The 24,740-nt window shown below is 48.6% G+C and overlaps 1 protein-coding gene across 3 annotated transcripts in view; it reads left to right on the top strand.

Moving 5' to 3' along the window:
* The window catches only part of NCK2 (NCK adaptor protein 2), a 91,830-nt gene extending 75,991 nt beyond the window's left edge, over nucleotides 1-15,839 (top strand). For all 3 annotated transcript variants that reach the window (XM_047781312.1, XM_047781313.1, XM_047781311.1), the window contains one exon: nucleotides 14,600-15,839. In XM_047781312.1, the coding sequence (XP_047637268.1) occupies nucleotides 14,600-14,794 (195 nt within the window). In that variant the 3' untranslated portion in view covers nucleotides 14,795-15,839. The remainder of the gene's footprint in view (nucleotides 1-14,599) is intronic.
* Nucleotides 15,840-24,740: the final 8,901 nt, after the last annotated feature.

Genomic DNA, 24,740 nt, shown 5'->3' with positions numbered 1-24,740 from the left:
CCCAGAGGCCCTCTGAGCCCTCAGCCTCATTTAAAGGTGTGGCCCTGGTTCTTCCCAGAGGCAGGGAGGTCCTAGGTCCGTTCAGTGTGTACTCACCTCTGGGCCCTGTATTAGCACTGGGTTTCCTTCCTGGTGCTTGGGACCAGCAGCCAGAGAATAACCGGCCTTTCAGTAGCACAGAAGGTGCTTGAGAACCTTGAAATTTCAGTTGAAAACTATCATTTATTAAGAAAGCCTTTGGGTGGAGTTTCGTCTCTGCTGTGTTACATGTCAAAGACAGTCAATAGCATGAAAGCCCCACTTTTTTTGGATGGAGATGATGTATAAAGAAGAGAGAGCTGCTTGTTACCTGGAACTCCCCTGACTTGTGACACCTGCAGAGGGAGGCAGGGGGGTGCTGGCTGGCCGGGCTCGGTCCCCAGGCACTGCGGCAGAGTCCCAGTCACATGGCTGATGGCTGGGTGGCTCATCACTCTCTCCCTCCCACACCTGCCCTCCCGCCAGGCCATGTGAACTCTGCCCTCTCTTGTGCAAGTGAGGAAGACTCCAGAACACACCTCCCTGCACCCCCTCCAGTCCACGTATACCCCTCTTCACGTGTCACTCTACCACCTCCTGGTCCCCCAGCAGGTCCTCTGCTCCCAGGTGTCACCACTTATGCCCACAGCACGCTCCCCCATTGCAGCCGGGGCAGCACATGGTACCTGTGAGTCATCCTGTTGGCCTTGAACTCCTGTGCGACCTTATCCAGGAGATGTTCTCCACCTTAACTGATGATCGACTGGTCCAGAGTGTGTGTGTGGATTCAGTGTGACTGAAACCGGCCAAAGCCAGAATGGCACTGGGACTCCCAGCCCTTCTCTGCACCTGTTGTCCCCACACTAAGAGCTCAGGTCAGACCCCATGACCTTCGGATTGCTGCCCCTAAGAGAGGCCCAGAGACCCAGGCCCGCACCTGTGACGGGGAGAGAGCTGGTCATCTGGTAACCACTGGCAACCAAACTTAAAACTTTGTGAAAGTAATCCATTCACAACATTATTCAGGAGTTCCCATCATGGCGCAGCAGAAACAAATCCGACTAGGAACGATGAGGTTGCATGTTCGATCCCTGGCCTCACTCAGTGGGTTAAGGATCCAGTGTTGCCGTGAGCTGTGGTGTAGGTCGAAGACGTGGCTTGGATCTGGCGTTGCTGTGGCTCTGGCATAGGCCGGCAGCTACAGCTCCTATTAGACCCCTAGCCTGGGAACCTCCATATGCCTTGGGTGCGGCCCTCAAAAGACAAAAAAAAAAGAAATAAAATAAAAATAAATAAATAAAAACACCCAGATTATTAGCTCCCTTAATCTAAACACGTCACGCTTGTGTAAATTCACTAGTCCCTCTTAAATGTTTTCCCCTCAAATATTTAAAACTACTAGAAACTTTTTTGAAATTGGATCTGACATGCATTGGGTACTTTTAATACATCAGAAAGGCTGGCACGGCTGGGTCTTTTTCCTCGGTTTCTCTTTGGCTGTGACTGTAGAAGTAGCTGTGAATACATCGTCTTCTAGACCGAGCACTCTCTTTGGTCAACAGAAGCAGTGAAAGGCTTAGCTCAGTAATCTGATGATCACCACACTCAATTACCAGTGAGAGAAAGAAACTGCCTGGGTTTCTTTGAACAGTACCTGTTGTTTTTAACAACGCACAGACACAGGCAGACCCGGACTAGGGCGGGGGAGCTGCAGCCCCTCTGCTGGGTGTTTTCTGTTGGGGATGTGGCTTCTCAGCTGGTCAAGGGGAAACACCTCGTTGAGTGAGGCGAGAAGCCTGGACGGATGGAGGGATGTTTGAATTGGGCCTCTGGTGGGTGCTCGGTAGATGTTTCTTTCTCACAGGCAGGCAGATCCACATGTTTCTTCCCTGCTGCCAGGGGCTTTACCGCACGTACTTTGAAAACAACTCCTGCTGCAAGAAGTATTTACATTTTGGTCTCAAGGTGCAGGCGAGGAAGGGGCTTCCCCAACGAGAAAGCTCTGAGGATCCCGCTGGCGTTCCCAGTATCCTACTCTGGGAGGCCCCGTGGATGTGCCAGCCAGGGCCTGTCAGTATCACTGTCAAAACAAACGAATGTAAGGTTCATGGGTAATTGGTGTCCGACCCCAGGCCGGAGGAGAGCAAATCTCTTTGGTTTCGGAGCTGGGTGTGTCTCCAGCAGTCACGTGCTCCATCCCCCACCTCCCTGTCAATGGATGTCACCAGTGACTGAGGGGTTCCTCTGCACCCCTGCCCAGCCCCCTCCAGCATCAGGCCACCCAACCTGATTCTCACAGGCGGGAGAGCCTATGTCCTCACCGCTCCTGATACTTCAGTTTCCTCTGTCGAGGTTATGTTTCTACGAGGGTCTAACAGATCTCCATAGATTAGCGCAGACTTTTTAGAGAATGTTTTTAGGAGTTCCCGTTGTGACTCAGCAGTAAAGAGCCCGACTAATACCCAGGAGGACACCGGTTTGATCCCTGGCTTCGATCAGTGGGTTAAGGATCTGGTGTTGCCATGAGCTGTGGTGTAGGTCGCAGATATGGCTCAGATCTGGCCTTGCTGTGGCTATGATGTAGGCTGGCAGCTGCAGCTCCAATTAGACCCCTAGCCTGGGAACCTCCATATGCCACAGGCGAGGCCGTCAAAAGCAGAAAAAGAAAAAAGAAAATTTTTATTTTCTTACATACTTTTTTCCCCGTGGTAAATTATATAAGACATAAAATTGGACCTTTTAATCATTTTCGAGTGCAAGTTGAATGACGTTAAGTATATTCACATCACCACCCCCCATCCTTCTCCAGCACTCCTCATGTTCCTCATTGGAACGCCATACCCACCAAATGATGACTGCGCCCTCCCTCCCTCTCCCCCAGCCCCAGCCAGCCTTCTGCTGTCTCTATGACCCTGACTAAGTACCTCGTATAAATGGCATCACACACTGTGTGGGCTCTTGGGACTGCCTTATTTCACTCACCATCATGTCCTCAGCATTCCTCATGTTGTAGCAAGTGTCAGAATTTCCTTTTTGAAAGCTGGGTGATAGTCCATTGTATAGGCAGATCCATCCTCTGTCACAGGACACTTGGGTTGCTATCATGAAGAATGCTGCTGTGAGCAGGGCTGTGCCATATCTATTTAAGCCCCTGCCTTCAGGTTTTTAAAGTTCATACCCAGAAGCATTGCTGGAGCAAACGTTGAGTCATTGTTTCATTTTTCGCGGAGCGGATCTCTCTTTTCCACAGCTGCTGCACCGTTTTACCATCCACCTGCTGTACACAAGGGTTCCAATTTTTATCCATCCTTGCCAACAGTTGTTTTGTTTTTTTTGCGAGTTTTGGTTTTTGGTTTTTGTTCATAATAACCTTCCTAATAGGTATGAAGTGGTATCTCATTGTGGTTTTGATTTGCATCAGCACACAGCCTCTTCATCTCAGCTGCACTCCTTGCCTGTCTGCCTGTGTTTCTTGGGGCACTGTTGCTAAGCACTTCCTCAACGTGGCCTGGGTCACACGGAGTAATGAAATAGAGTTAGCCCGCAGAGCCTTCTACACACAAAGCTGTTTTATCCATTTCGTCATTCTCTCAGCTCATCCTCCTAGTTGTCCAATAGGAGATGGTCTCTTAGTAAGTTTTATGACTCACTGTCTGACTTTTGCCACAAGCTACTAGTTGATATGTGTGTACACACACACAATGTCGTTTATTAGTGATTAGTCACACCAGGCAGTGTGATCAGTGACCTGGCAGAAAGAGAATGACCCGGATGGTATTCTCAAAGCCTGTCCTCTGAGGCATTTACATGAACTTGAGGGTATGCTTTAGGGGAGGCAGGAGAGGATAAACTCGTGTCCACGTACTAACTAGCATATGGACAGGAAACACTCCCTTTGAAGGATTGGGTCGATGGGGCTTGGAGGGCTGGGCTGTGGTGGACGACTGAGTTTGTTTATGTCAACAGCTTCCTGGCAGAGCTAATGAGAATGATCCTATTTGCTCATGTCACCTGTGGATTGGCTTTAGGCCTGTGGGTTAAATATTGCAGAGTAGGAGAATTGAAAATATCAGTCAAAAGATAAACAGATATAGGAGTTCCTGTCGTGGCTCAGCGGAAACGAATCTGACTAGTATCCATGAGGACTCAGGTTCCATCCCTGGCCTTGCTCAGTGGGTTAGGGATCCAGATCCAGCATTGCTGTGAGCTGTGGTATAGGTTGCAGATGTGGCTCAGATCTGGCGTTGCTGTGGCTGTGGCGTAGGCCAGCGGGTACAGCTCCTATTCCACCCCTAGCCTGAGAACCTCTGTATACCTTGGGTGCAGCCCTGAAAAAAAAAAAGAAAGAAAGAAAGAAAAAAAAGATAAATGGATGTAAAAACAAAGAGTAGTATCAGTTGATAGCTGGTGACATAAATATAGACAGGGTGTCAATCTTGATTTAAAAAAAAAAAAAAAAATGGCTACATTGAACACCCAGAGAGGATGCTCTGATAGGATGATGAAACAGGAAGGCCGTTTTTCTGAGATAAAAAGATCAGTGGATTACAGTCTGCCTTCTGCCCACTGACTCTCAGGGTTTTTCGGCAAGGGAACTATTTCTACAGACAAAAGAATACCTTTCATAAAGAAGCAAGAGAGAGAGAGAAATATCCATTTAACAGCTTTTGATAAGAAATCATCACAGCGACCTCCCTTTGGGGGTAAAGAGAGGATTAAATGTCAAAGACCAACATGACAGACATCCATCGGGTGTCTACCTGGGAGACCCCATGGACCACACGAAGGACACTCTGTTTTTTTAGCACCGCACTCACGGCATATGGAAGTGTTCAGGCTAGGGGTCGAATCGAATCTGTAGCCGCTGGCCTACACCACAGCCACAGCCACAGCAACGCAGGATCCGAGCCACGTCTGTCACCTATACCACAGCTCACAGCAACACTGGAGCCTGAACCCACTGAGAAGGGCCGGGGATGGAACCTGAATCCTCATGGATACTAGTGATCACTGAGCCATGACGGGAACTCCCAAGAAGGGCTTTTCTATTCTCATCTTGCTGTAACTTCCAAGTGAAAGATAAGCGGATGTTTTAAGGTTATAAAAGACTCAGGAGTTCCTGGGAGCAAAGTCCCGTCCCCCCCACAACAGCCATGTGCTTAGAAAAATCATATTAATACTCAGACTGTCAGGGATGGTGGAAGAGGATATTATGGGCTGATCTCAGTGTTTTGTTTTTTGTTTTTGTGTTTGTTTTTTGGGGTTTTTTTTACTGGCAGTCAGAAAATTGTGATCAAATCTTGAGAAAAGAAATATTAGACCAAGACATCTACTTTATAACAGGGGTGTTTTCAGCAAGTATTTGAAGCATTGGATCGAGTTGGTGAAGCTGTCAAAAGAGGGTATAATTTGGTTTTCCTTTTTGAAAGTAGTTAATTGTGAGCAGAAATTGCAAAGAGCTGAGATGTAAGAATTACCTGCAGTAGGAGTTCCCATTGTGGTGCAGCAGAAATGAATCTGACTAGGAGCCATGAGGACATAGGTTCAATCCTTGGCCTCGATCAGTGGGTTAAGGATCCAGCATTGCCCTAAGCTGTGGTGTAGGTCGCAGAGGTGGCTCGGATCCCATGTTGCTGTGGCTGTGGTGTGGGCCAGCAGCTGTAGCCCCGGCTCAACCCCTAGCCTGGGAACCTCCATATGCTGCAGGTGCAGCCATAAAAAGACAAAAGACAAAAAAAGAATTAACTGAACGAGCAAACAGTGGACGAGGTGGTCACAACTGGAGATCCTCCCATTGAGCCCTTGCTGTGATCCCAGTGCGGAGACATGCCTTAAATCAGGTTCTCCTACCCAGAGGGATTATATTCAGATGGGGACCTAAAACCTAAACAGAAATAATGGTAATAAAATAATAGAAGCCCTGAGAGAGGGTGGTTTTCTACCAGTCCTTTGACCGTCCTCACACTCTTGTGACTTAGAAATGACTTCCTAAGAAGTCAGGTGAATGAATGACTTAAACCATCAAATAATCCTTAAGAACCCCTGGCTCAAAATCTGTGAGACTAGGAGTTCCCGTTGTGGCTCAGCGAAAACGAATCTGACTAGCATCCATGAGAACACAGGTTTGATCCCTGGCCTCGGTCAGTGGGTTAAAGATCTGGTGTTGCCATGAGCTGTGGTGTAAGTGGAAGATGCAGCTCGGATCCCGAGTTGCTGTGGCTGCCCTAAAAAGATCAAAAAAAAAAGAAAAGAAAAGAAAACACTATGAGACTAGAAAAATCATCCCTTCAAGGAATAGTCCAAGAGAAGGAGAGAACAAGAAATGATCTTATGGGTGAATTAAATTTGAAAAGTTAGTGCAGTATTCAGCAAAGAGAAGGGAGAAGGGAGACATGGGGAAATTCTTTCTTTCTTTTTTTTTTTTTTTTGGTCTTTTTAGGGCCATATCCACGCCACATGGAGGTTCCCCGACTTGGAGTCTAGTTGGAGCTACAGCTACGCCACACCATGCCGGATATGAGTCTTTTCTGCGACCTGCACCACAGCTCACGGCAACACCAGATCCTTAACCCACTGAGCAAGGCCAGGGATCCAACCTGCATCCTCATGGATGCTAGTGGGGTTCATTAACCACTGAGCCAGGATGGGAACTCTGAGACATGAGGAAATTCTGACGGTGGGAACAAGCATGAATATGGGATGGCGAGCAGACATTTCAGAATCATGAAGAGGGTGCAGGACTGAGTCTGGGTTTTAGTCCAGACAAAGGAAGTTTTAATGAGTGTGGTCCTTAACTTAAAAAGACATCAGAGTCCCTGCTGTCCCTCCTTTCAAAGGGTGGAAGCTGATGGCAGGACCCGTACTTAGTAACTCACATCCAGGGGATGGCGTGTGGTGGGTGACGTCCAGCGTGGGGTTGCAAAGGCTCATGGCCCTGCCACGTCTCGGACCACTTGACAGGGGGGAGCCGATTGCCTCATGCTGTGAAGACATGCGGACAGCCCTACGGGTGGCCATGAGACCTGGGGTGGAGGCCTCCTGAGCAGCTCCTGTGAGCGAACTGCCTCGGAAGTAGATCCTGCTTCCCCACTTCAGCCTTCAGATAATGCAGCCTCAGCCGCTGTCTCGGCTACCACCAGCTAGGATGTTGGTGGCTGCGGCTCAGTCAGGGATTCCTGAGCTACAGAAACTGCAGTTATAAGTGCAGGTTGTTGAAGCCACTGGAAGTGGGGAGACTTATTCCACAGCAGTGTACAAATACTCCAGTAGCCCAGAGAGAAAACAGGACTAGAGTGAGGTATAGACAGTGGGAACTGAAAATTAAAATTCAGGAGACCCTGCTTTGCCATCTTTGAGAGCAGACACACAGCTTTCATGTTGGCAGTGTTCCTGCTGAAGTCCAGGAGGTGACCTCAGGTACCAGGGGCCCATACCAGTCACTCCAGGGCCACTTAGCTCAGCAGCCGTCTTTTGAGTGCTTATTCTGTATCTGACCCAGTTTTTCTCCCAGGTATAAAAATAAGATAGAAGGAGCCTCTCCCTTCAGAAACTTACAGCCTGGTAGGAGAGACACAGATAAACAAGCAGTGATGACAACATGATCCTGATGCCGTGAAGCCTGTTGCTTCAGTGAGAGGATATTGGGCTTCTTCCGTTTAGTACACAGAGTGCATATTTTTTAGGGATTTTCACTGGGAGACATCTTTAAAAAAAAGAAATCAATGAGATGCTGATTGCTGTCTTTATCAAGTTTCATAAAAAGAGCTTAAAGAAGGGCCACTGGGTGCTTAAAGAAGGGCCACTGGGTGCTTAGTATCTCCCCAAAGAACGTTATGCTCCTGACATTACTATAGTTTTATTAAACTGCCCCCAGGCTCTTCCCAGTAAGGAGTTGTCTCTATTTTGTAGTCATGGAAACTGAAGCCAAGAACTGTTGGGAAATTTGCCCAAGGTCTCCAAGCCAGTTAAGTAAAGGAGCCAGAAGATGAGCCCAGGCAGCCTGGAAACAGCCAGGAATTCAGCTCTCCTGCTTCTCTGCTGGAGAACTAAAACCTGGACAGGCCTGCCCTGGGTCACGTGACCATCTAGTCATGGCAGGCTAGTTTCTTATAGACAGGCACTTTTGCTGAAAACAGCTAGAAAAGCTGGACAAAACATTGAGACAAAAAGCAGTATGGCGTTCCCACCATGGCTCAGTGGTTAACGAATCCAACTAGCATACATTAGGACGCAGGTTCAATCCCTGGCCTTGCTCAGTAGGTTAAGGATTCCGTGTTGCTGTGGTTGTGGTGTAGGCCAGCAGCTGTAGCTCTGATTTAACCCCTCGCCTGGTAACCTCCATATGCCACAGGTGTGGCCAGGAAAAAAAAAAAAAACAGTAAAGAAGTAGACTTTTAGTAGTGTATGGTGCTGGGCGGACAGAAATTGGAGGTCAGGGCCCCTGAGGAGGCAGGGGCCCCCCCCAAAAAAATTCAGACCTTCCATGTGGGCCCCCAAAAGTATATTCTTATACTGGGAGCAAAGGCAAACTAGGAATACACCAGACTATTGAGTTCCAGTCCTCACTGAACTAAGATGCCCCACCAGCCCTGGGTATAGAAGCAGAGCAAACCCTCCCAAGAGGATGGCAACACCATTGAGAACCTCAAAGTGTCTCTTAGATTTTTTTTTTAAAAAACACAGTATGCAGTATTCAAAGAAAAATGCCAGGAGACAAAATCAAAGGGGAGACAAAAAGACAGTGGAACAGACCCACAGATACTGAGTTTTTAGAAGCAGTCTTGGAGTTCCCATCATGGCGCAGTGGTTAACAAATCTGACTAGGAACCATGAGGTTGCAGGTTCGATCCATGGCCTTGCTCAGTGGGTTAAGGACCTGGTGTTGCCATGAGCTATGGTGTAGGTTGCAGACGTGGCTCAGATCTGGCATTGCTGTGGCTCTGGCGTAGGCTGGTGGCTACAGCTCCGATTAGACCCCTAGCCTGGGAACCTCTATATGCCGCAGGAGCGGCCCTAGAAAAGGCCAAAAGACAAAAAAAAAGAAGAAGAAGAAGCAGTCTTTAAGGTGTATAAATTAGCACAGGGAACTGTGTCCACTCTCTTGGAGTGGAACATGATGGGGATAATATGAGAAAAAGAGTGTATATGTATGACTGGATCACTTTGCTGTATAGCGGGAATTGGCACAACATTGTAAATCAACTATAATTTTAAAAAATACAAAAAAATAAGGTAGATGGATTAATAGGTTTGAGAAATTCATCAAGTTGAACCTGAGCAGAGAATTGGAAGTAGTAAGAAAGAATCAAGTGAGAATCGTAGGACTAAAACAATACAATAACTGAAATTGAGAACTCAGGGGAGTTCCCATTGTGACTCAGTGGGTTAAGGACCTGACGTTTTCTCTTGTGAGGATGGAGGTTGACCCCTGGCTTCACTCAGTGGGTTAAGGATCTGGTGTTGCCGTGAGCTGTGCATAGGTTGCAGATGCAGCTTGGATTTAGTGTTGCCATGGCTGTGGCATAGGCCTCATGTGCAGCTCCTACTTGACCCCTGGCCCAGCAACTTCCATATACTCCAGGTGCAGCCATTTAAAAAAAAAAGAACTCATTAGGTTTATAGCAGATTAAATACAGCTGAAGAAAGGATTAGTAAACAGGAAGATAGCTCAGAGGAAGAGAGACTTTAGGATACACACACACAAATATAAAAGGACAGAAAATGCAGAAGAGTATAGAGCTTTGCTGTGCACAGAATATGTTCGTCCATTCCCACCCCGGCCCCCACCCCCCCCACACACCCTTGCTGGATTCCTAGGTTGAAGCCTGGTCCCCAGTGTGATGGGATTAGTGCCATCATAGCAGAGACCACAGAGCACTCTCCGGGCCCTGTGCCATGTGAGGGCATAGAGAACGCCATCTTTGAACCAGAAGGCAGGTCCTCAGCAGCCACCAAACCTGCCAGCTCCTTGCTTGTGGACCTCCAGGCTCCAGAAGGACAAGGGAGGCCTCTGATGTTTTTAAACCACCCAGTTTATGATATTTTGTTGTAATAAACAGAACTGAGATTCACAGGATCCAGTGTGAGATTTCACATACATGTAATTGGTGTCCCCAAAGCCAGGAGGGGGAGGGGTAGACAGGAGCCTGGAGCCATATTTAAAGAGAGATGCCTGTGCCCCGTGACTAGTGAGGGGCCAGGCCAAGTCTTCTGGCTTCAAGTTCAGCACCTTTAGATCATCTTTTATTATGACACTCAGCACACAGAAACCTTCATTTAAGAAGTGCTTGTTTAACCCAGGTCCGGAGGGTGGAGAAACGGGGCCCAGGTCAGAGTCACTGGGAGCTGCTTCCACGCCCATGTCTGCCTTCTGGTTACACCTCACTGCCTGCTGGAGATAACTGCTACCTTTAAGCTTGTGCTGATCATCTTCTTTGCTGTGTCTGTGTCTCTGAATGGTACATTTTGGTTCCACCCACTGCTGAATTGCCTGGTTGGTGAGCTACGGTAGCTGTTCTGTGCTCATTCTCTTGTCCGCCCTTGGGGAGATTTTTCAGTCCCCGTTGACGCATCTATTTTGTTGCTCAATGAAGTGTCTCCTCCAGTTTCTCCTCTCCCGTGGTGGATGTGAGGAGTGTTGGCACTCGGGGCCATCGTGACTGGTCCTGCTTTGAGCCCACCCCCGGGAGCACCTGTGCAGGCTCTTCAGAAACCAAGGGCATCGGTTGAAATGGTTCAGTCCTGGGGAAAGCGGGTCTTCAGCTTCTCAATCCTGCAGACACTCCTTGACCACGTGGCAGTGCTGGCTCACTCCCCCTCACCAGGCCTAGCCCTTTGCAGACAGCCCCAGGTAGCTTCCTGTCTCAGCTCTGGAAGGCCCCAGGTGCTGGGCTGCTGTGAGCCTCGGACCTCTGCAATGCAGGGGGGCCAACACACAGCTGTCAAGTTTCTCTAACAAGCTTAGGTTGGGGCAGGGGACCGGATCCTCCTGCCAGCACCTGCTGCCAGTGCAGTGAGCATGGCTCACGTGACTCCCCCAAGGAGGTTTCAGGAAGCCAGCCTGGGAGGACCACAGCACCTGGGGGGCCACACTGGTGGCGGGACTTCTTGAGGGTCCTCTGCTCATGGAGCAGAGCTCTCCTGGTCTGGAGCAACCCCATCTCCATCAGGTCCAAGGGACTGGCTCTATGTGGCAGGGAGAGTGTCCCCACTGTCCAATCCGGGGCTTCCCCAGAGGGGACATCTGGAGGAGAGCCTGACTCCTCAGGACGGCCTCCCCCAGGCACCCGCAGTCTGGGGCTCAGCTTGGCCCCTGAGCTCCCTCTTTCAGGGGCTGCATAGCCCACAAATCACATTCATCTTTTTCCTCCTGGCTCCGAACATTAGCATCTCTTGTGTGGTGGCGGGGTCGGGTTTCATCTCTCAGACTGCGTCAGGGCTCCCCGAGGGCTCCTAAAGCACAGATTACTGGAGGTTAAAACACAGACGGTCAGGCCCCACCTCAGAGTTTCCGAATAGGGGTGGGTCTGGGGCGGGGCCTGGGAATATGCATTTGTGATGAGTTTCCCGGTGATCAGGTGCTACTGCTGTTCTGGGAACCCCACATGAGAAGCGCCCGTCCAGCTCAGCATCAGGCTGCGGTGAGAACGTCTGGCAGTAACACAGAACAGTGCGGTTTGGTGCTTCGACTGGAAAATGTACTCACGTTGAACTGAGAATTCCCCAAAGCTCCAGAACCCCAGCTTGACACAGACTTGGTTCGTTCTACATCCTTAAGTTCCATGTGTTGCTCAGGAGCCCACTAACATTAAAAACCACCTCTGCTGCAGCAGTTTGACTGCCGTAACTCACATACACGTGACACACCAGGACATTCAGTAGAAGAGCTTAAATTAAAAGCAAATTCAGAAAGTCCTCTTGATCATGGGGCTTGCTGAATATTGAGTCTATGATCTACCAGCTCTGAGTCACCTAATCCCTCCATATGATGAACTGATTCAAGTAGCTGTACATACAACTACCTCAGTGCCTGGCTTGTGCTAAGCTCTAAAACCGAGATCACCCTCGACCTTTATCTAAAGGCACAGAATGCATGTGCTTATAAAAACGAGCAGGAGCTTGGCTTCCTATCGTGGCTCAGCAGTTAACAAATCCGACTAGGATCCATGCGGATGCAGGTTCAATCCCTGGCCCCGCTCAGTGGGTTAAAGATCCGGCATTGCTGTGAGCTGTGGTGTAGGTTGAAGATGTGGCCCAGATCCTGCGTTGCTGTGGCTGTGGTATAGGCCGGTGGCTATAGCTCCGATTCAACCCCTAGCATGGGAATTTACATGTGCCACAGGTGCGGCCCTTAAAAAAAAAAAAAAAAAAAAAAAAGAACAGGAGCTTGAAACCAAACGTCGCTTCAAGACAACACAAAGCCCCAGGAGAGAGCTGAGCAGGTCCTGGCGTGTTTGTGCTGCTGGACACAGGGCTTCCCCTCGTCCACCGAACTGACCGCAGTGTGACAGTGGTGGCAGGGCTTCCACATGCAGAGCACCTGTTGGGCGATACCTGTTTGAGTTTGTTCTCTTTTCAGAACCACACACAGCATCTGACCTGGATGGTGATGCTGAGGCCAGCTTGCATTCATCTCGTTTGTCAGTCCTGTGATAATCGCAGTGATTTGAGAATTGTACAAACAATTACTGAGAGTATCCTTCTGTGCTGTTTAGAATATGATGTTGATAGGTCTGGTTGACAGGATCATCTGTGACATCAGGATCCCTGATGGGTCATTTCTCTTTTTTTTTTTTTTTTTGAGGGTCCACCCAAGGCCCCCCACACCCCATCCCCACCCGCCCTCCTGGGCTGGCTCAGAAGATCTCCGCCCCATGAGGGTTCCTTCCTTAGACATCTGGTTGGGGAGATAATTTTCAGGTTCTGTGTCCCCCTCCCCAGCCTGTGCGGGCCCCCGGTTCCTCTAAGGGCTGTGATTCTGAAAATAATACGTAGCCCAAGACCTAAACCTTCCTGTCTCTTGCTTCGGTATCTTGGTAATTGTAATGATGCTGCTGTGAATATGAACATTAAAGTGCATGTGTCTTTTCGAATTATTGTTTTTGGGTTTTTTGTTTTTTGTTTTTTGTTTTTTGTTTTTTCCCCGATAACATGCCCAGGAGTGGACTTGCTGGTTCATGTGGTAGTTCTGTTTTTTGGTTTTTTTGAGAAACCTCCATACTGTTTTCTGTAGAGGCTTCACCAGTTTACAGTTTGTATCCCCAGCAACAGTGTACGGGGGTTCCCTTTTCTCCACATCCTCACCAATATTTGTTATCTGTGGTCTTTTTGATGCTAGCCATTCTGACAGGTATGAGATGGTACCTCATTGTGGTTTTGATTTGCATTTCCCTGATGATTAGTGATGTTGAGCATCTTTTCATGTGCCCGTTGGCCATCTGCACATCCTCTTTGGAAAAATGTCTGTTCAGTTCTTCTGACCACTTTTTAATTGGGGTTGTTTGTTTGATGTTGATTTGTATGAGCTGTTTGTATATGTTGGATATTAACCCCTTATCAGTCACATCATTTACAAATATTTTCTCCCATTCAGTAGGTTATCTTTTCATTTTAGCAATGGTTTCCTTTGCTCTGCAAACACTTTTAGGTTTAATTGCGTTCCATTTGTTTTGGGGGGGGGTTTGGTTGCTTTTTTGTCTTTTTAGGCCTGCACCTGCAGCAAAGGGAAGTTGGCAGCATTGGGGTCAAATCAGAGCTGCAGCTGCCGGCTTCCACCACAGCCACAGCAACGCAGTCTGGGATCCGAGCCACATCTGTGACCTACACCACAGCTCATAGCAACACCGGAGCCTCAACCCACTGAGTGAGGCCAGGGATAATAGTTGGGTTCATTACCACTGAGCCACAACAGGAACTCATTTGTTTGTTTTTGCTTTTACTCCCTTTGCTTTAGGAGATGGATCCAAAAAACTATTGCTGCAACTGATGTCAAAGAGTGTTCTACGTTTTCCCCTAAGAGTTTTATGGTCTTATATTTAGGTCTTTAATTCATTTTGAGATTTTGGTGTGTGTTTATGGTATTAGAGTCTTGTAATTTCTCTGATTTACATGTAGCTGTCCAGCTTTCCCAGCACTTCTGTCTTTTCTCCATTACATATCTTGCCTCCTTTGTGGTAGATGAATTGACCCTAAGTGTGTGGGTTTGCTTCTGGGCTCTCTGTCCTGTTCCTTCGATCTGTGTGTCTTATTTTTGTGCCACTACCATTGCTGTTGGCTGAACTAATAATAGTGGTAGAAGTGAAATTTCTAGCTGCTGCCACTTTTTCCAAATCCAAGGAATAGCTTGGGAACCGAAAAATTAACACTGGTGAACCCTAGTGCTGTACATTCCATAAGGAATCTCCAGTTTTCAAATAACTAAAATACATTTAGCACCAAAACTGCACTAAGCACAAGGTAATTTTTCCTTTGATCCAGAACATGAGCATCTCCATGGCCCCGGGCCATTCTGCACACCGGGGTGGAAGCGGAGCCCGGCGTCCCTCCGAGCCCGGGGCTAACCCGTGTTCTCTTTCCTCCACAGCCCAGTGACTTCTCCGTGTCTCTCAAAGCATCAGGGAAGAACAAGCATTTCAAGGTGCAGCTCGTGGACAATGTCTACTGCATCGGGCAGCGGCGCTTCCACACCATGGACGAGCTGGTGGAGCACTACAAGAAGGCGCCCATCTTCACCAGTGAGCACGGGGAGAAGCTCTACCTCGTCCGAGCACTGCAGTGACATCACCGGTGCTCCGCGCTCCCTGAGCCCGGCCATGCACCCCAGAAGAAGCCCATATCCTGGGCCCTCCTACCAGCCGGCCCCCGGGGTTCGTCCTGCACCACTCTCTCTGCCTGGTTTCCCTTCTGTCCGGGTCGGTTTGTTTTCCATCCGCCCCCTTCGGCGTCCCAGGCCCCCCCAGCCGGCTCTGGAGGCGGGGAGGGGGCCATGGGCCCAGGGCTCACCTGTTCCTTCTCCATGGAAACAGCCTTAGTCTGTGGACATCGCTCACGCCATGTGGCCCCCCTTCAGGACCCGGGCGCGGTTTGAACGCACCGAAGCTGCCCTTACTCCTGAGCTACAGCACCCTCAACGGTGGGCCTGGCTCTGGGCGGCACCTGCCGGGGCCCTGGATCCGGGTGCTGGGTGCTCACACAGCCCCAGACTCCCGGGGGGCGACCCCACGCGCTCCTAGCAATACTGGGCCCCCCGGTGAGACAGGAGGGAAGAAGCTGTCCAGTGCCTTTGGGGCTGCGCTTGCAATAAAGAAAAGAGGTCCTGGGAAGTCGGCCCACAAAGGCGGGGCCAGAGACGCGGAAAGATGGAGGTTTTGGAAATTTCCCCCAGACGTGCCATCTGCATAGTGCTTTTTCCTCTTGCCCTTCAGCTTGCTTCAATTTCACAGTTATGTATTTAATTCTCAAAGTTATATGTATCTGTAGCCATTTGTTGACACTAATCCAGATGATTAAGGAGAACAGCTGATCTTTGGGGGAGGGGCGTGACAGACACTTGACACACACACACACAAATATATATATATTATTTGCTTTATGGGGAAATTTTTCAGGGTTTACAAAAGAATATGTGATCGGTAGTGAGAGACACAGAATGTTTATGAAGAAATTGCGTTTTCTTTTTTTCTTTACATTTGAACTTCTTTATAGGTGAAATATATACAGTCTTGAGGTGGCACATTCCTACAGTTGAGGAAGGGGTCTTGGGACCTCCTAAACTTGTATACTCAGTTTTTTGGATATTGTAATAAAAAAGTATTATGACAAGACCCCGTGTGTGCTGATCCTTGGCGAAGCTCTGACTCAGCAGCCTTGACTGAAGACCCGGTGCCTGGAAGGGAGCGTTTGTAGAGAGGAATTTGAACAATTTTATCACTCGTATGTTTTCTTTTTCTACCATTTTTGTATCTTGAAATAATAAATTTTAATGCCTGCAACTCCAAGAGATCTAGAATCTCAAACTTCGTGTTAACTTCGCTCTTTGGAAATTATCTGTTCAAAACTATTTCAGCAAACTGCGGTCAGGTCAGCTCACCTCCCCACTGCCATCTGCCTTCCCTGTGCCCAGGAGGCCTGCATGGGCGTTCGCAGGCCGGGCGCTGGGAGTACAAAGCCCAGGGCAGGTGTCGTGCCTCCGTGGGCTGACCGCAGCTGATGTGTGCCCAGGGCACCCTCGGTGTATCCTTGTTCCTGCTCCGGCAAGTGGCCCTGTGACATGCCCATAGCACAGATGGAGAAGGCACGAGGTGACGGGGCAGGGGCTGGGCAGGGGCTGGGGGTGGGGGATGGCCCTTCTGGCAGCAGAAAAGTGGGTGTGGTTTGAATCAGCACTGCACCCGCCAGTCCTGTTTTGTCTTTAGTTGGGTCTTTTGGTTGTTGCCTTTGAATATAAAGAAGTTTGACAATGAATTAGAAGTTTGGTGTCTGGTCCGTGAGGTGGGGAACACCCAGTGACATAAGAATAGAGGTCCAAGCAGGTGAGGCAGACCCATCACCTTAGACAACACAGGTGGGTTCAGACCTCATCGTGGATCACATTCCCTCCCAACGCTCCATCTCCCTGTCATGGGTTCCACATTGACCTTGTGTGGGAATTCCAGTAGACCACGAGTGCCCAGGGAAGCGGAAACACTGAATTACACAGTAATTAAAGGACACGCTACAATCACACATTTTGGCCTTAGAAACTTCTTTAAGGCCTCTAGTTGTAATTGACAATGACAATGATTTTTTTTTTTTTTTTTTTGCTTTTTACAGACCCATGGTATATGGAGCTTCCCAGACTGGGGGTCAAATTGGAGCTGCAGCTGCCAGCCTCCACTGAGCCCCAGCAACTCGGGATCTGAGCCATGTCTGTGAACTTATGAAGCTTGCAGCATCGCCAGATCCTTAACCTACTGATCGGGGGCCAGTGATTGAACCTGCATCCTCATGAATACTAGTCAGGTTCATTACTGCTGAGCCATGGCAGGAACTCCTGATGACTTTTTTTTTTTTTTTTTTTAACCTCAGCAACATGGAGGGAGACTCCGGCTGCCTGGGGTGGATCAGGATTCGGATCTGTGAGGTTCCACCTGGCCATCCAGCCACCAGGTTGACAAGGGCAAATTGATAATCCCAGTATAAGCGTGTTGATGGGTTCGGGCTGAGGCAGGGTCCCCGTGTGGTTTGGAGTGTGCACCACCCGTTCTCTGTCCAGGTGGCCATCACCTTCCTGCCATCACCTTCCTGCAAGTGCACACATTTCCTGGACTAGTCTTGGTTTGCTGTTCCCTCACCTCTGCAGAGACAGCGGAGGACACAAAAGGTCAGGCCTTTCAGGAGCTGTGTGACTCTTCTCATTTGTCTGTATTAAATGTGCCTTCATTTTCCATAAGCAGCCTGTGACTTACAGTCTGGAGGTACCAAGCTCTTCACATGCAGCTTATGCCAAATGCCCTTAAGCCCTCTTTCCAGGGAGCTAAAGCTGTCTGTCTTTTATAATTAGAATCTTTATATCTCCCCAAACTGGCATTTCCAGACAAAGCATTTTTGGTGCTGTGTTTGCTTTCTGTGTGCTGACTGGTTTATAACCTACTTTTCTACTATTTTTCCCACCCAAGGCCAGAATGCCCACATAACTTCTGAAGTCCAAAGTTCAGAATGGAGAGGATGAAAAGGCTTGAACATGTTTTTTTAAAATACTCCTTTTCAATGATGGCAGGTCTGGTTTTCTCACTAGAATGCAGCATTGTTCATCAGCTAGGGGAGGATTAGCGGGATTGATGTCATTTCTGCTCTGACACCTGGCCCAGGTGCTGTCTGCTGTCCCAGGAAGCAGCCTCCTCGTCCAGACCTTGGAGCTCCTGGCGGGAGCGCTGGGTCCTCCTTCTTGGACGTCAAGCAAACCTCTGGCTCTCCCGACTGTTTGCTCAGGAGTCAGTGGGGCTGTGTCCCTCTTTGAAGTTCACGGGCATGTACATGGGATCACACAACATGCCCGCGAGCACAGCAAGTGCCAGCCAGCCTCTCAGGATCCGTGCAACATGGCCCGCCCTCCTCCTGTGTCCTCACCCCAAGTGGCTGACATTCCACATCCCTGGAAAGCATTCTCTCTCAGGAAGCCCTTCCTTTCTCAGCCCGAGTTGACGGCATGGCTGCCATCGGGCACTGGGCCAGCGTTGCACGAGCCACAACCAACATCCCGAAGGCCTTTGCCCCGACTCAGCTCAGGCTGCTATGACAAAATACCATGACTGGACAGCATAGAAAGGACAGATTTATTAGAGTTCCCCCTGTGGCGAAGCGAGTTAAGGATCCAGCACTGTTTCTGCAGTGGCTCGGGTCACTGCCAAGGTAAGGGTTCGATCCCCAGCCTGGCACAGTGGGTTAAGGATCTGGCATTGCTACAGCTGTGGCTCAGATTCGGTCCCTGGCCCGGGAACTTCCATATGCTGCAAGACATATGTCAACCTAGAGGGTGACAGCTCCAGCCTTGAGAAAATGCTCCTTTACAGGACTCTTCAAGTGCTCAGATTCCAACGTGGGGGGCAGGGGGCTCCCTGAATCTTCCATGGGTTGGGGGGCTGCATGGCAGGTCCTAGCTGGGCCCCTACCTATGTGTACACCTCCTGCAGCATATCCCAGCCTACCACTCCTTCAGATGGTCTAGAGAGAAACATCCGATTGTGAAGAACTACAGTGTTCTCTTTTTAAAAAAATAATTCTTGTTTGCCTGAACCTCCACTTGAGTTTCTCCTACCATGGCTCCCAGTCTCACAAGCTAACTGGAAAGAAGTTATCTTCCATTTTTGGGGGATCCTGTTACTTGACAGTAAGTCACTATTGAAGATGGATGAGCCCAACAGCTGGTATGAAAAAGCTCACTGTGGGAGTTCCCATCATGGCTTAGCAGAAACAAATTGACTAGTAACCATGAAGACGCAGTTTTGATCCCTGGCCCTGTTCAGTGGGTTAAGGATCTGGCATTGCCATGAGCTGTGATATATGTGGCAGACTCAGCTCAGACTGGTGTGGCTGTGGCTATGCCTGTGGTATAGGGCAGCAGCTACAGCTCTGATTTGACCCCTAGCCTGGGGACCTCTATATGCCCCAGGTATGCCCCCCTCAAAAAAGCTCACTGTGACATCTTAAAATGCATGGCCAGGGAGTTCCCCCATGGCCGAGTGGTTAAAGATTTGACATTGACACTGCTATGGCGAGGGTTTGATCCATGCCCAGGAAATTTCACTGACCACTGGCGCAGTCAAAAAAAAAAGGGGGCTTGGCCAATTCCCCAGCTCATCTCGGAGACCGGGTTCTGCGGCCAAATTCAGGAACCAGAGGACCAGAGCCTTGTACTGAGCTCCCACTGATGGGTAAGGGCCCTGGCCTCCCAAACTCCAAGGCCAAGGAGGCAGTGATCCTCCCTTCCTGGTTGTCAAACCCTGCGACTTTGGCATCCATCCAAGACTTAAGTCTGAACCTGACCCGGGTCCCTCCAATGGCATGACCTCTGCCGAGTCCAGAAACCTCTGTGCCTTCATGGCCTGAGAAGCACCATGCAGGATTGAACGGCCGTTTAAGGATGATATTATAATTGTTAGAAGCTGTCACCAATGTAGATACGGTGAACCGCTTTGCATTATAATGTAAAATGCTTAGCACCTTTGCACAGCCTGTTAAACGATCCTAATGAAAAGGGGGAAATAGATTCATATGCCAAATTATTATCTAAACGGAGCCATTAGTAATCTGAGTTTCCGGATCACATCCCCCAGTTGAACCACAGAGCCCCGTATTGAAATGATTTCAATCTAGAGCTCCAGTGTCCTCACAGACCGAATTCAGATGTAAGCATAGTCTTCCTTTCTTCAAAGACCAGGAGCTCCCTTCCATTGCTGTGAAGAGTAGAGAATAATAATAAGGCATGGGAGTTCTCATGGCTCAGTGGAAACAAATCCGACTAGTGACCATGAGGACGCAGGTTTGATCCCTGGCTTCGCCCAGTGGGTTGGGGATCTGGCATTGCCATGACCTGTGGTGTAGGTCGCAGATGCAGCTTGGATCTCAAGTTGCTGTGGCTGTGGTGTAGGCTGGTGGCTACAGCTCCAATTTGACCCCTAGCCTGGGAATCTCCGTATGCTGCAGGTGCAGCCCTAAAAAGAAAAATAATAATAATAATAATAAGGCATGATTTTCAAGTAATGAAACCAGTGAACACACTTGCCAAACCATAGTGCAGATGTCCAAACAGATGTCAAGGTATCATCAAGGTCACGTTCCATGGAGGGGGGCGTCGTCTTTGCTGAAGTGCTTTGGAGAAGGCCCTTCTGTTCTGTTGGGGCAGCCTCTGACTCCGGGGTAGGACTTTAGGGATGCCTTCTTTTTTCAGGTGGGGGCAGTGATCCTGTAGAAATCGTGCCAAGGAATTGCAGACTTTGTTCTCCACACTTTCTAATATTTCCCAAATTTTCTTTTTCTTTTCTTTTTTTCTTTTTAGGGCTACACTTGTGACATATGGAGGTTCCCAGGCAAGGGGTCTAATCTGAGCTACAGCCACAGCATCTCCAGATCCAAGTCGCATTTGCATCCTACACCACAGCTCACCGCAATGCCGAATCCTTAACCCACTGAGCAAGGCCAGGGGTGGAACTTGCATCCTTATGGATACTAGTCAGATTCATTTCCACTGAGCCACAGCAGGAACTCTTTTTTTTTTTTTTTTCATTTTTTTCTTTTTTTCTTTTTAGGGACGCAATTATAGCATATGGAAGTTCCCAGGTTAGGGGTTGAATTGGAGCTGCAGCCGCCAGACTATGCCACAGCCACAAAAATGCAGGATCCAAGCCACATCTACAGCTTGCAGCAATGCCAGATCCTAAACCCACTGAGCAAGGCTAGGGATCGAATCCATATACTTGTGGATACTAGTCAGGTTCTTAACACACTGAACCATGACAGGAACTCTGAGTTCCCAAATTCTCTACAGTGGATATGAAATAATCTGAATGAAAATACATTTTAAAAATTTCTTATGGATGTCACAGACCAAATTGGGTGAATAAAAAAATCATTTTCAATTGCTGCACTAGTTGAAGAAAAATATTTAGGAGGAAGGTTTCTGCTGTTGACTTAGCTTGGTTTCTGGTGATATTAGAAAATAATTTTCTCTTTAGGCAATATTTTCATCAAAAAAGCCTGCTAAATGAGTTCTCATTGTGGCTCAGCAATAACAAACCCGACTAGCATCCATGAGGTTTCAGATTCAATACCTGGCCTCTCTCAGTGGTTTAAGGATCCAGTGTTGCTGTGGCTGTGGTGTAGGCTGACAGCTGCAGCTCCTTTTTGACCCCTGGCCTGGGAACAGGGCAGGTGCAGCCCTTTAAAAAAAAAAAAAAAAAAAAAAGCCTGTTAAAGACATGATTGCTAAATTTTAAAGTGTAATGAAGTCAGTTAATACCACAGTGGATGTTGCATTGTACTGAATAGAAATTTTTCATCTAGAAAATGTCTTGAGATCCTTCTCCATGAAGCCTTCCCTGTTATTCTGCTCTTGTTTTTCTCCCATAGTACTTAGCAATTTGTAACATCTGGGTAATTCACTAATTTCCTATGTTTACTATTTACAATCTGTACAGAGATGCCTGACAAGGCAGGAAGTTAGTTCCTCAAGGGCAGGAGTGTTTGGCTAACACTGTTTGGCACATAGTAGGTGCTCAATGGCACATAGTAGGCGCTCAGTCAATACATGTATAATAGCACTGCCTGAGTCAGCCTGAGAGGGAAGAGCCGTGGTCTCTGAGTCCTTTGTACTAAAAGTGCCTTGGTAATGCCCCTGAAAACGAGCGCTTGCCTGGCTGGATGTGGTTCACGCATCAAGTTTGCTTTCCTTCGAGTTCTAAGAGAAGTTCTGTCATCTTGGAACCCATTTCATCAGCCCAGCTCCACCTCCACCTGTGCCCCCATCCTCCCCACCTGTGTCACCTGTTCTTGCCTTTCTCAGGTAGCACCTCCCCCCAGCACCTCCTGCTCCATCCCTGGTACCCGGTCCCCTATTGTCACCCACAAGCAGGGATGGGTCTGTTTCTACCACACTCACGCTCTGCTTTGCTGATCAGTTGTAACTTAGAACCTGCTCTGCCTTCCCTAACTCCTCCCTCAGCCATCCCTCCTCCTGAGCGGCTGCTTCCATCTCCTCCCATGCTGAGTTCCCACAATCCTGCAGACAGACCCTGTCCAGCACACTTGCCTCCCTCCCATAGCCGATTTTGTCATACAAGTGACTTTGCCCACCCACCCATCTCCTCCCTGTCTCATGGCCCTTCTCAGAACCTCGGCCTTCCTCTGGCTCACCTGCTGCTGGCCAGTCTCTCCTGCGACCCTCTGCATCTCTTCTCTCCCGTCAGACTATCAACAACTCTCGTGTCAGTGGAACAACATGAAAGTGTCCTTTTTTTGCCAAGTCAGAATGGTTGCATGCTGACGTTTTCTTGTGATGCAACCTGAGGACTTCAAAAAGTTTTTAACCCCATGCTTTTGGCACCTGGCAGGTGCTTAGCAAATATTTGTTGATTAAAACCTGAAAACAAGAGCCTGTAACAAACAGGTCTCAGCCTTCTCTCTGGCTTCATCAGAATTAACCCGGACCCACCTTAATACATGGAAAGGAGGCCTGGACATAATAAAGCGTTGGCCCTAGGGTTTGTTCTAGGCCCGGGGGGTGCTTTGATTTACATGCAAGCCTTGGAGCGTCAGAGCATCGGGCCCTTGTGGCTCCATCTCTGATTAAGATCACGTGTCATCTGGAAATGAGCCAGGGTCTCATTGAGTAGAGCTGTTATTTCTTAGCTAACCACAGAATTTCTGGAAAATTATTTAAACTAGACACCAAATGTGGCCTGTGACCTATTACGAGTTTTTAAAAAATTGTAAAATACACACAACCAATGTTACCAGCATTCTTATTTTTAGGTGGACAGCTCAGCAGCACTAAGTACTTTCCCATTGTTTCGCAACCATCGCCGCCACCATCATTTCCAGAACTTACCTTACGGAACTGAAACCCTGTCCATTAAACCTTCACTCCCCATCTCCCGCCCCCAGCCCCTGGCCCCCACCATCTACTTCCTGTCCCTGTGAATTGAGTGGAATCTTAGAGTCTACTCTTCTGTGTCTGGCTCATTTCACCGAGCATCATGTCCTCAGGGTTCATCCATGTTGTAGCAGGTGTCAGAATGTCCTTCCTTTTTAAGGCTGAATAATAATTCTGTTGTAGGTATATGCTATATTTTATTCATCCATTTATGGGTCAGTGGCCATTTGGGTGGCTTTCACCTTTTGGCTGTTGTGAATAGTGCTGCTAGGAACAGAGGTATGCAATATCTCTTAGATGCCCTGCTTTTCATTCTTTGGGGCCTGTACCCAGAAGGAGACTCCCTGGGTGATGCTTATTCTACCCTAATGTCTGCCACCATGGCTGCACTATTTTACATTCCCACCAGCAGTGCAGGCAGTTCCTATTTCTCCCCATTCTCGCCAACACTTGTGATGGTCTGTTTCCTTGGGAGCAGCCACCCTGATGCATATGACTACTGTGACACTCCTATTTTTTTGTTTGTTTTTTTAGGGCCGCACATGTGGGATATGGACTTCCCAGGCTAGGGTTCTACACCACAGCCACAGCAACGCCAGATCCGAGATGCATCTGCGGACCTACACCACAGCTCACAGCAACACTGGATCCTTAACCCACTGAGCAAGGACAGGGATCGACCTCATGTTCCTAGTTGGATTCCTTTCCACTGCGCCACAACAGGAACTCCTACTGTGACATATCTATAAAGCCTGGAGAAAGTGTCAAGTGATTAGAACTCGGTCTTATGTACACAGCTGCATGTGGGAGCTTAAATGTCAGTGTCTACGAATCCTCATTGGCAACAAGTACCTTCAAGTCCCATTATACTGTCTTGAAAGGTTTCTTTTTTGCTATTTTAGTGCCACACCTGCAGAATATGGAGGGTCCCAGATTAGGGGTCAAATTGGAGCTACAGCTGCCAGCCTACACCACAGCCACAGCCTCAGCAATGCTGGATCCTTAACCCACTGAACGAGGCCAGGAATCGAACCCACATCTTCATGGAGCCTAGTTGGATTCATTAACCACTGAGCCACAAAGGGAACTCCAAAAGGTTACTTCTTTTGTATCTTAATCAATAGGTCTAACATATGGCATAGCTTTTACCCTAATTAGAAGAACGAAATTTGAAACCATGAGATTGGCAATGAGCCCTAACAGGAAACGGAGTGTAGAAAATAATGAACATTCAGAATCCGCCAAGGGAAACAGTACAGGACATAACCTTGCCCCGACGGTCCCCACTTCCCTTCTCCACGACTTGAGTGGATTTAACCCCTGAGGAGGGAGGCAGGCAGGCGTCTCAGCCCAACCAGGAAAGTTTGTCTCCAAGCGGTTCAATCTGTACCCCTGGGACACCCGAGCTCTTTTATGCTCAGGGTAGCTCCTCATTTAAGCCATGATGGCACTCTGGCTCCCCTGCCAGCTTGCACACACGTGGGAGTAGAGCTGATGGTGTGGGGAAGGGGACATGCAAGAGAGGGAGGGACAGAGGAGCAAGGGCTGCACGGTGACCACGTGGCCGCCTGGAAGGAAGGGAGAATGGTGGACACAG

This window comes from Phacochoerus africanus, chromosome 5, assembly GCF_016906955.1.
Source record: "Phacochoerus africanus isolate WHEZ1 chromosome 5, ROS_Pafr_v1, whole genome shotgun sequence".
In the NCBI taxonomy this organism is placed as follows: domain Eukaryota; kingdom Metazoa; phylum Chordata; class Mammalia; order Artiodactyla; family Suidae; genus Phacochoerus; species Phacochoerus africanus.
Note: the sequence above shows the minus strand (reverse complement) of the source record. Positions and strands in the feature narration are given on the sequence as shown.